Genomic DNA, 12,581 nt, shown 5'->3' on the forward strand with positions numbered 1-12,581 from the left:
GCTGAGAGACAAAGATGCGTTTCCCAGTGATAAAATATTGAAATTCTGAAGTGCGCCTCCTAGTTCTTCTGGTGTATCTGTTTCATTCTGTTCCATTGGTGTTATCTTCTAGAGGAGCTTGTAGTATTTCACGGGGAGGTTGAGGTTATTGTACCAGAAGATTTTTCTGTTGTGTTTCTTTTGCAAGGATTTGAATTATGAACTTAATGTTGCATCTGAGTTTTGGATTTAGTGATAGGATAGCAGGCAATGATATCTAATTTAAAAAACATTTAAAAGCTGTGTGGGAAAAGAGATGGAAGAAAACTAGACATCACTGCACACCGATATACAGCAAACATCTGGTCCTTCAGAACCACAGTGCTTTTACTACAAAACTACAGCCAAGTTCTCCAGGTTTCCATGAGTCTTTTGAGCTGACATTCAGATAGAACAACAGCCCATCCTTCATCAGAGAAAATAAAACTGAGAAAGAAGGATCACAGGCATATATATTAAGTTTGCTCTGGGAAATCTTGTGTGCTTTTTTAATCAACAATCTGAAAAACAAAATGTAGATGTCAAAGGTTCTGTATGTTCTCCAACTCCCTGTGTACTGTCAGCTCCAGTCATTCTTCCCTGTCTTCTATTACCTTTAGAAAAAGTTTTAGCATCGTATATTTAGTGTTGTCTTCTAGCTTTAACAAGTGCTCTTTCATGGACTGTTTACATGTGTAAGTGTTGAGCAGGAAATAAAGAGAATATTTAAATGTCCTTAGGTAGGTAGTCCCAAAATGAGAAAGAAAGGCAAGAAAAGTTGGAGCTTACGTTGAAATATGACATTTTGATAAGACATTAGAAGACTGTATATTATAGATTATGTATAAACTGAGTATATAATTTCTTTTCAAACTAAGCTATTGACAACAATCAAACTATTTCTACATTTGTTTATTTTTTCTTTACATTAAAGCACATCAAGAAACTCTGTGAACAACTTGAAACTGAAAGATCATAGCAGTCAGTAGCAGAATGTTTAGCTTTAACAATGGACATGTAGAAATATTGCTTGTTAATCTGTTGTGAAAGCCAACAATCTATGATCATGTTATATCTTATGTGAATAAGCAAAAGAAAAATTCTGTAAACTCTGGAACTAGCAATAAATGTGTTGTAATTTAAAATAAGCTCTGTTAGTGTTTCTAACAGCCTTGAAACATGTTTAAATCCAATACTGCTGTTCAGGAGAATGATTTATTGCATTACATTTTTTCCCAGATTGCCACGTAGTTGAAACGGGGTGTGCTTGCTGCTGCTGCCAGAGCTTCCAACTGTCACACAGCAGGGCTGCTTCCGAGAAGCTGAGGTGATCAGTGGGTGTTGCTGCAGTACATGGCTTCAGGAACTGATTCTGAGAGAAACAGATAGCAATTCCCAGTCAGTGTGCACAGAACTCTGTGATGAAGTCCATGATAAAGAGTCACAGTCTGTTAAGGAGCATGGTTTCCTTGCAAGCTCCTTGTATTGGTCCTGAAGCCGTTAATGGAGAATCAGATTCTGCCTTAAGATCAGAAGCAGAATCTCACAATGTCTTTGACAGAATGTGTGTGCATACATTTGAAGGAAGAATTAATCCTTGTATTTTCCCAGGTTTCAGCTTTGTCTTTTTCACTGTAGGGTCACAATCTGTCGGTGCTGGAGCACAGAGTGTATTATGTGATTCTCATACTACAGCTCTGCTCAGAGGAGCTATCTGAAATTGTCACCCTCCTACTCATCATTTCTGCTCTGTCTGTAATAGATCAGAGCTGCTTCCTTCCAGGGCAGCGGTACATTTCTGCTGCTTCTTATTCCCCATGGCTTTGCAGAGCCACTGCAGCTCCAACAGGAATTTGGGTTCTGTCCGTCTCCACATATCAGTAGCACGGTGGTCTTGTCTCTCAGTGATGTTCTTTATTCTGCACTGATGTCAAAACTATTTAAGTTGCTATTCTGATTTCTCAAATCACACTTGAACTTAGAGGAAGGACAAAATCATTTAGATTCTGGAAAAAAAAAAAAATCCTTATGTAGTATTGAAAAAAGAGGTATTAGCACTACCAGGACAGTATACCTTTTTTTCATCTCTTAAATTCTAAGTGTTTTAGGAGTCTTTCAACCAAAGTTGAAGGCCAAAAGAAAGGAGAAGGGCCTGTATTTATGGGTCTTGAATGATGCATGGAACCTCCTCAAGGTTTGAGATAAGGGCAAATTTTCAGTTTTCTTTGGAGTAATAATAGCCTGAATTATTGTGATTGACTGTGATTGCTGTGACTGACAGCAACTTCACTTTCTCTACAAGATATTTGGGGTGCAGATTTCTTTGCCCTGAAGGCTGGTTTGCATCATTAAGGATCAAAAAATGAACTATCACAATGTTTTTCTCTGACAGCAGATAAAAAATTAGTGTATGAGGCAGTTCTGTACCGCGTTTCATTCCACACAGTGTTTCCATGAGAGCACTGTTACTCTGTTATCATTCCTAATGACTGCAGTGCGTTGAGTCACAGTGTTGTTTTTATAAAGCTTTTGCTTTCTGCATTGTTTGTTCTCAAGGTTACGTTATACAGAAAATAAAATCTATATTTCTTTCGATAGTCCAGGCTGTGTAAAAAAATATTTGTAATCCTTTGATGAACATTAAAACAGCTCTGCTCTGAGTGGGAGGTGGTATTCCTGCTTCAAGCATCCCTAGTTGCAATGAACTGCTGTATTTCCCTCTGAAAAAGGTATAGATTGTGAGTCATAAATTTAAGATCTTTCAAAGGGTGGTAATTCTTCTGTGCCCTTTCATTAGTAATATTGTGTATTGTGTAGCTATTCACCATGAATTGCAAGCCATTAATAATTATCTGAAGGCAGTTTTGTTGCTTAAATAATTTTGAAGATGAAAGGTAACTATTTCTATTTTCCTATGGCAAAAAAAAGTCAGGGTAAAAAATAGGAGGTGTGATGAAAGGAAAGGACTTACTTTTACTTATTTTTTTCCAGTGGATTTGCATTATAGATAAGAATGAGCAAGTGAGTTCAATTAAAGACATTATTGTAAACTGTTTTTATTTGATTGAAACTCTGCCATGCTTTTACTGAACTTTTATCCTTGCTGCAGCCTTTGCTCCCTTTTGTGATATTTGCTGCACCCCTAAGTCCTATAGAATGTAGGTTAGAATTGACAGTGCTTGGTTCCTCTATTTGTATAAAAGAATGCTTTGCTGGGGTCAGCACTAAATGTGTTGTTGCCTTCATTTTGAAGGCCTTGGTTTTGTAGATTCAAGTGGAAAGTATGTGTTAACTGCAGAGGGGTATTAGGGAACTTACTAGTCAGCCAGGTTGGTATTTCTCAGGAATCATTTGTGCACTTAGAACTTACTTACACACTCAGATGTATTCTGCAGTAGTTCACTTTTGTTAAATGCTGGAAGACTTCTATTCAGGAAGAGACAGACAAAGGATACTTGTTCTTTCCTTTGCAGAAATTACAGGGCTGCTTTGTTATTGTTTTTCCAACAGCAAAATGTTGTCAGGTTCAGCAGTAAGGATACTAACAAGAAGCATTTATTGTTTTAACACTGTTAGGTGCCTTGTGGAAAGGATTCTTGAAGTCATTATGGAGTGAATTTTGAGTCTGTCTGTCTGAAGCAGTTTTAACTCCTTGCTTCCAGAGAAGAGTAGGTATTTAAGGAGGAAGACTGAGGTCCATCAAGTGAAAGGTCTCTTTTGGTCAAATTGGAAAGTGTAAAAGAGGTTTATGAACAGTTACTGAACAATCTAAATATCTAACATGAAATTTTGTTTCTCTGAGAAGGCTGTATAAATTGCCAGACTTTAGTATCTGTGTAGGAGAGATCTTAGCAGATGGAGGGAGAAAGAAGAAAGGCTAGAAACATCTGTTTGTGCGCCAGATACCCTCTTGGCTCCACTTGGAGTATGTGCAGGATATAATTCTTCTGAGTATTGGCAGATGCCAAATATTAACCCCTTTTTTTAATTGCTACAGGTATTACACATTCTCAGGAGAGAATAAAAGATTTTTTGTGTACACACTTGGAACCTTTACAGATACACAGTTACTAAAATGCTGCCGAGCACTGTCATTTTATTCATGTTACTATGCTTGGGATTATGCCTGTGTTAGATCCATCTATGCAAAGTTTACTGATGGTACAGGTGTTTGTCTCCTCATCTAAGGGAGTTGCTTGTCCCATGGTAAGTTTTGGTGCTGAGGCACAGATGTTGTCTAAACCTTTGATGAAAACATTCCTGACAATGTTTGCTTGTTAATGTGAAAATAAAGTAGTGGTTAATTTGCAAAGCCCTGTGTAAAATAGGAAAGAATAATTAAGTCTCATATGAAGGGATTTGAGTGTTAATTCAGGATATGAAGTACGCATCTTTCTTTGTTCATCCTCAGATTTCTTTCATTGCCTTTCTTTAAGACTTCATTTTTTTTTTTTGGCTTCTTCAGTATAAAATGGAAGAACTAATACTATCCAGATTCATGGTGATTTTTTTTCAGGATAAACCAACTGCTGATTATAGACATTTGCAGCACTGTGATAATATGAATGAAGGATACTCTTGTCTGCTTGCCCACCAGAGTGTGGCATAACCTTTTTGGAACAGTATTAGTTAAAAGTAGCCAGCATACACAGTATTTTAGTAAAAATAGGCAAATGCCCATAGAAATATATTTTGTTCTTTCAGCTGTGTGCAGTCAAAGAAAGATTGAAATGAGGCGCATTAACAAGCTCTTCTTTTTCCTTCCTAGAATTACAACAACAGCTGCTTGTATGATGGACCTACGGAGATATCCGCTGGATGAACAGAACTGCACGCTGGAGATTGAGAGCTGTAAGTACTTCTGCAAATCCTACTTATTCTGTGGTCAACTGCTTCAGACATTTTTATTTGCGTTTATTTATATATTTATTTATTTATTTTATATGCTACTAACCTAGTTGTCTCTCTGTCTGATGACATTTCGATCCTTGTAAACACATGCAAAAAAAAAAAAAAAAAAAAAGCTTTCCAGATGGATTAGTAATTTGTGGCACAAGGATTAGCAAAAGTTATTCTGCTTTGATGGACAATTTTCAGCTTTAGAAGTCTCATTCAAATGCCTTGTTGGAGTTCATGTGAGGAGCATGAGGATTATTATCAGTTCTTTATCCTCCCTTGCAGCTGAACTATGTAGCAGCTTGGTTCCATTTATAAATGATGGCAAAAGGTTAGGTTTGTCTTTTCAATAGGTGTGTTATGATTTGTTTGTTTTTCTAACCTCTCTCTGCGCTTAAGCTTTCAGTGCATGCATTACAGCTTCTTATATATCCCGATTTAATAGTTGGTTTCCCTATCAAGATATCCATGTAGATAAAACTTGTGTTGTGAAATAGAATTTCAAATCTCTTTTCACTGAATCTAAAATGTACTCTTAAGTACATCAAATCAATACAATTCATGTTCATTTATGTAAAGACAGTGTTGTCAACACGCAATGCTTGATACTAAATAAGATACATGTCCTTTTTCAGAGGAACCGTATGTAACAGATATGGAGCCTATTAAGTTGAATGGGGCACACATGTGAAGAGTAATGGCATTAAGATACAGTCCACAAAATTGTATTTTAAAAATACCATATGTATTTTAAAAGATTGTATGGGACTTCTGTGTGTATGTGTGAACAAAGTGATTGTAGCTTGGGTAGCAGTCTGGTAAGAGTTTGGTATGGTTGATCTTCTTTTTACTGATCTAGAAAGCAATTGAGAATATGATTTAAACTCAGGTCTAGTTTTCATTCATTTAATGTAATTTAAAAGTGTATTAGAAGCTCTTCCTGAACTGCATTTGTGACATGGCTGTTTAAATTACATTCATCTAGTAAGCAAAATGAGTCTTTATCATTAAAGTTCATCCCTTCTTTAGACTGAAACACACAAACATCAAATGTGATGGACTTTGCTCTTTTGGGAAGGGATAAAGTCTTTGGTTTTATTTGAGGTTGATTGTATCATTTATATTAATGGCATTTGATTTGGGATTCCATACGTTTGATTTGGAATTCCATACTTGCAGCCTTTAAAAATCAGCCTTTTACGCTGATAGCATGTGAGGGAATTTTATGCTCATACAACTGTATTTAGGTTCACAGAGATGCTTGAAATTGTTGCGCTTGGTATGAAATGTACAGCATTCATGATATCATTGAAAGGGAGGATGTTTAATTTCCCATAGCCATTAGGATGCTTATGGGAAAGCTTCTCTGTGGCTCTATCTCTTAACTCATTTGTAGCATTACAGCAGTAAAGTGGATTTAAAACAGGATACTGTGTTTAGCTGGCTTGCCTTTCATTGCAGTAATAAAGGTCATTAAAGAATGTGGATAGAAGTAGTACTTGAACTGCACTTTTAAAGAATTTCATGCTGCTTTAGAAAATTATTACTCTTTATATATGTCACTCTGTCCAGGTAAAAATCTGTATAATCTTTATGAATTGCTTTAGAGAAAACGGTAGTTGGTAGGTAGAGTAAATAAGACTGAAAGTGACTTTGAGTCATTTTATGCAGATACTCAAGTCATAATCACTGATTAATCTCCATAATCTCTGTGCTGAAAGTAGCTTATTTTGTTGGCCTGCTGGTTCTGTTGGACACTTCTTTCACCACTTCTTTCACCACTGCTGATGGTTAGAAAGACTCTAAATTCCATGCCAGGAAGGCATAAAATTATATCTGCTGCTTGTGTCAGCTGTCTTTTTTTTTTTTTTTAATTATTATTTTATTTTAAAGTAAATGTCTTCCTCAGCCCTGCTGTAGCTGTTACAATATATGTAAAGAAAGTGGTCACTGCATAAGCTTCATATCATAAGATGTGCAAATCTCAGTCTGTTTTAGCTTTCTTATATAAGAGCATTCTGTGATTTCATGTTAAAAGAAAAGCAGAATTAGCAAATATTAGTTTCTGCAGATGCTGTAGTTTGTTCTTCTTTAGGAATAACAAGTACCACAAACCATATTCTAAATTAAGTCTCTATTGTATTATGGCATTTACTCTGCCCTTTGTCATTCATGTGGTCCAAGAGCCACTTTTGCCTTTTTTTATAACTGCATAACTTCTGTAGATGCTAGAATTTCCTGGAACATTGCAGTAAGTGTTCCCTTCCTCATCCATCGTCCAGCAGTGGGATCTAGCCCTTGGGAGAAACATTTTTACATATCTCAAGGGCACATGGCTGAGTATTTTATAACACTCTTCACATAAATCAGCATTCTTAATTTAGCTACAGACCTCAATATTATCCAGTACTTCCTATTTTTCGTCTGAGCGGTGCTTGCAGGTCTTGTTTTCATTCAAATTTTGTTCACGCAGAAATACTAAGATATATTAATGATAACACAAAAATTTACCTTACAATCATTCTCTATACTGAGCATTAGCTATTTTTTCAGTGCAGTACATTTTTTTACATGCTATTTATCAGTCTTTCCTAATTGTCTTCTTGCATATAGACCCATATCAAACATTTTGATAAAGTATGGGTTAGCTGTACTTTGATTGGAAGTGCAGTAAGGATCTGGCTCAAATCCATTTGGAGTTAAGCCATAATAGATTTTTATACCATTTCCATGCTTATTAATGTCTCTAATGCCCTTCCATTCTTCCCCTTTTCCCTATACCCTATTATTGATACCGGTTGTCTAGCTTCTTTTTAGGTGCCTGCATTACTTTTTTTCTATTTGTGGTTGTAGTTACTGAAATATGGGAATAGTATCAATTTTTGTTAATCTACATTTCCATAGGTTGAGAATAATTTTGAAGTTAGAAATTATGGCACAACTTCACCTGCTGTAGTATTGAGACTAGATGCTGAAAACATGAGAGGATATTCTTTATTGGTTCAGAGAGTATCACTTTTGAGAGCTGGAATCCAATTTATTTAATTTTTTAAATGTAAAGGTAGTTTGTTTTCCTGTGATCGTTTTTTGCTTTGCTCACATGTAAAGGGGGCAGAAATGCATAGAATGTTTGGTTTCCCTAATACACTTCTAAACTTCTACAGTGTCTTTTTATGGTGGTGTAATCTATCCATACTTCCTTTATTTTCTTATTTCCTTACACACTAAGTTGCAAGGTTATAATACCAGAAGGAAAAAAACTTTCCTCTGTGTTCATTTCTGAGATTCCCTACTTGGAGACAGCAGAGCAGAGATCTTGTTCTTTATTGCTTGTATATTGACTTTGCTCAGTAAAATACTCTCCTTTTTGCTTCCTGTCTTAGCTGTTGTTGTTTGAAGGTTAGTTGAGTTTCTGGTGATGCTCGTGAAAAATTTTCTCTGCTATCTTCTGCTTTTTTGAAGTTGTAAAAGGAATTTCTTACAAATTGGTTAAAGGACTAGAGGGAGCTAAAAGGCAAAAAGAAGTACTAGGAAGTTTGCAGAATACTGGCTTGTATTCATAAATGTAAATAAAATATCATGTTGCACCTTCTCTAGCGTTACAGAGAGAAATTATTGTGATTTGAATGTTTTCAAATGTAATTATTCTAGAATCATCTGGTAAATTTGGACTTCTGTCAGTTTTAATTACATAGTGACATACAGAGACATTAAAGTTCTTTTTTTTTTTTTTTTTTTGGCACAGCTATATTTATATTATATTGGAGTATAATTCAGAATATACCTGCTGCGCGACAGTGATATTTTGTGTTTCTTTATTGCTTTCAAATAAACAAGAACACACTGAGTTTCTTCTTAGAAATGTGTTCTCAGAAACATTTTCCGTAGTGTGTTAAAGATGTGAAGTTAAAAGAAATGTATTCAAGGCCTACTGTCTGAAACCAAATCAAACGGGGTGCTTGAAATCAGGAAAAATGGCGGCATTAGAACAACAAATAGAGGAGGTGGGGAAGAGGACTGTTTTGGTGATGAATGAAGAACTGTTGTTTTGGAGACATTTATTTAACAGCCAGGGATATTTTGATCAGAAATACCTTTCAGGTTGAATATTTTTTTTTCAGAATGATGGCAGAAATGCCACAGAAGCATCCTGAATCAAATCCATTATAAACTTCCATCGCGTAACAATCTAGAAAAAGACAGGGAGAACCATGGTGAAAGAATATCATTGCTCACAATGGCTGTGTAGCTCAGTGTCAGACACTTTCTAATCAGACTCTCTGAAAGCTCATAACAAAAAAAAATACAGAACTCATTTTTGTGTGCTGAAGGTGACCTTATAAGCACGTTCAAGGCACTGAAAAGAAATTAAAGATGCTGCTTGTTGAAGTACATTGCAGATGGCTGCTCTGGCCATCAATCAAAGCTATAATCAGGCCACATGAGACAAAGGGTAGAACTCCAGGAGTCGACCAGGCAACGTCTTTTGGGTTAGAGGTGGATGTGCCTGATGCTGAGCAAGAGGATCTGGTGTTCCTGAGGGAACAAGATGGTCAGCAGGGGAGGCTACCAAGGGGATGTGTCACTTCCAGTATTTACATGGTAAGTAGAAAGCTGAATGCATGATGCTTGGGCCACTGAATATCAGAATCTGATATTTATTATTTATTATTCTTTTCATTTATCAAACTTGGCATGTCCCCTTTGTCCCATCAGGTAAGTATTTTTTTACATAGCAGGCATTGTACAGGATAACATGCCTCTATGAGTGGAAGTTGACCTCATTATCAAAGTGCACCATTTTTTCATTCTTGGTTATCATCTATACTTTGAGATGTTGTAATGTCTTAATTTGGATTGTAATGTGGATTCCTTGGGACAAGGTAGTACAGCCTTTATTTGTCCATAGTAATTTCACATCAAGATATCAAGAAAAGAATAAAAGAGGTTTAATTCTAATGGTGTAATGCATACTGGCAGTGTTAAGGTAATCTGTGTCTCCAGTGTGGAGCTGGAGTTATTCAGTAGGGGCTAAAAAAAAGCACCAACAAAAGTAGTACATGATCTTTCTGACTAGTATGAAGAGGGGAAGGAAGTTTAGGCTAACCATCAGTGCATATGACCAGAGCAGGTTCTATGCAAGTGAGCTGTTCTTTGCAGTGTTTTGATAACTGGGTGTGAATAACAACCACTGGGGACTTTAGTCAGGCTTTTCAGACAGGGATTCAAGTAACATCACAGGGGTATTTTTCCTATTACATTATGGTTACTCTATAAGGAAATGCTATGTCTTATTTTCTTCTTAGAACATCCTTAAAGCAGTCTACGTCTTGGAAGCTCTCATATCAAAAATGAGGGGGTGTATAGTTACCAAATGAGCAAAGAGTGATATAGAAATTCTGTACCAGCTTCTTAATGTTTTGAAGCAATCTGGAGTTAAATTTGAAAAGCAATATCCTACCTATACTTATCAGCAACAACAATATAGGCAATGTAGTTTTCCACAAAGAAATTCATAGCTTGAAGCTCATTTTTACATCATTCCACAGATAAATGTAGAAAATATACAGAATCATAAAAATTAAGTGGCAAAATGCAAATGTTTCTAAAACTTCTAAAGCATTTTGCCTTTCCTAACTAGTGTGAGCAGTGGTATGTTTTTTAGAAGTGTGTGTTATCAGGGGATACTGGAAACAAAAAGGACCTATTTTCAGAAAACCCAATTTCATTTGCTAAAGGGTCTGGAAAAACTAAATGTTTATGAAACCATCTGTAGAATGTCATTCTAGCATCTTCTCTGATAATCCTGTGTACAGTAAATAATCTAGGAGAGTGCAGAGATGATGAATGTGACACTTTACAGCCCCGATTCCAGAAGGTATGAATTTTTCAAGGTAAATGTTCGCTTTTTCTCTGAAGTGAGTAGTAGAATCTCTGTTATACTGTCACATATTTCAGATAGATATTTTTTATTAACTGGCAATTTGTATGAAAGAAGTATAAGAAATAAGATATGTTAGAATTACTTCATACTTAGTCATTATATGTGTCAAAATCAAACGCAAAGACTTTTTATTACTGGAAGTTTTATTGAAAATATCTTTTGTAAAATATATATATATCTAGGAATGAATATCTTAGTAGTTGAGAGAATCATTAAAAAAATGTAGTTTTGATCATTTATGTATCATTTATCAAAGGATGGGTTATTTGTTGGGATTCTTTTGGTTTGCTTGTTTAGGCTCATAATTTAGGTCTGTTGTTTTCAGTGTCATTTTTAAAAGGGGAAAAGGGAAGTCATTAAGTAGGTTATTAATAAATGCTTATATTTCAAGATATATTTCTGGAATAATTCAAGATGGAAGGGACTCAAGGAGGTCTCTAGTCCAACCTCTCACTCAAAACAGGGTCAAGTTTGAGATCAGACTATGTTCTGTTCAGTCTAGTCTTGAAAATCTTGATAGATGGAGAATGGAAAAATCTCCCCAGGCAACCTGTTCTAATATCTGACCTTTTTAAAAGTGAAGATGTTTAATTGCAACTGTAGAAAGAGCCAGTAGTGCTGCCCAGGATCCCATCCAATCTGCATCCAGTGAGGGGGCATCCCACAACCTCTTTGAGCAGCCTGTTCCAGCATCTAACCACCCTCTGAGTAAAAATTCCTTCCTAACATCTAACCTAAATCTCCCCTCTTTTAGTTTAAAGTCAGTCCTCCTTGTCCTATCACTATCAGTCTGTGTAAAAAATTGATCCTCCTCCTGCTAGTAAGCTCCTTTTAAGTATGGGAAGGCCCCATTGAGGTCTCCCCAGAGCTTTCTATTCTCCAAGCTAAACAAACCTACTTCCCTCAACCTATGGGGCAGGTGCTGAAGCCATTTGGTCACCTTCATTACCCTGCTCTGGACCTGCCCGAACAGCTCCACATCCTTCTTGTGCAGGGGGGAGCCCAGTCCTGGGTGCAGTACTCCAGGTGGGGCCTCATGAGGGCAGAGAAAGTGGGTTGGTCCCTTCTCTTGCCCTGCTGCCATCCCTCTGTTGATGCAGACCAGGATACCATTGGCTTTCTGGGCTTCGAGTGCGCACTGCTGGTTCACATCTTGCATGTCTTTCTCTGCAGGGCTGTTCTTTTTTCTCCTAGTCTGTATTCATATCTGGGATTGTCTCAACCCGTGTGTAATATAATGCACTTGATTCTGTTAAACCTCATTAGACTCTCAATTGTTGCTTTCTGTGCATGTCCAGATCTCTCTGGATGGTATCTCTCCCTTCTACTGGGTCAACTCCACCACTCAGCTTACTGTCAATGGCAAACTTGTGAGGGTATACTTAATCCCTCTGATTATGCATTGATAAAGGTGTTAAGGAGTACTGGTTTTAGGATGGACCACTGCGAGAATGCATTCATAAGTGGTCTCCATCTGCACAGAGCTGTTTGACAGATCCCTGGCTACAGCCATCCAACCATTTTTCCATTGAAGAGTTCACCCCATCAAATTTGTATCTTTCCAATGTAGAGACGATGCTGTGGTCCAGGACCATGTTAAAGGCCTTGCACAAGTCCAGGTACATGACATCAGTTCCTCTTCCTTTGTCCATCAATGCCATCACTACATCATAGAAGACCACCAGATTGGTCAGGCACAATCTGCCCTTGGTGAAACCTTGCT

At 36.8% G+C, this 12,581-nt stretch overlaps 1 protein-coding gene across 6 annotated transcripts in view; it reads left to right on the plus strand.

The window, feature by feature from the left end:
• Positions 1–12,581, plus strand: part of GABRB2 (gamma-aminobutyric acid type A receptor subunit beta2) — a 116,487-nt gene that overhangs the window by 61,775 nt on the left and 42,131 nt on the right. For all 6 annotated transcript variants that reach the window (XM_072348660.1, XM_072348662.1, XM_072348659.1 and 3 more), the window contains one exon: positions 4,787–4,869. In XM_072348660.1, the coding sequence (XP_072204761.1) occupies positions 4,787–4,869 (83 nt within the window). The remainder of the gene's footprint in view (positions 1–4,786; positions 4,870–12,581) is intronic.

Source organism: Excalfactoria chinensis, chromosome 13, assembly GCF_039878825.1.
Source record: "Excalfactoria chinensis isolate bCotChi1 chromosome 13, bCotChi1.hap2, whole genome shotgun sequence".
NCBI lineage: Eukaryota > Metazoa > Chordata > Aves > Galliformes > Phasianidae > Excalfactoria > Excalfactoria chinensis.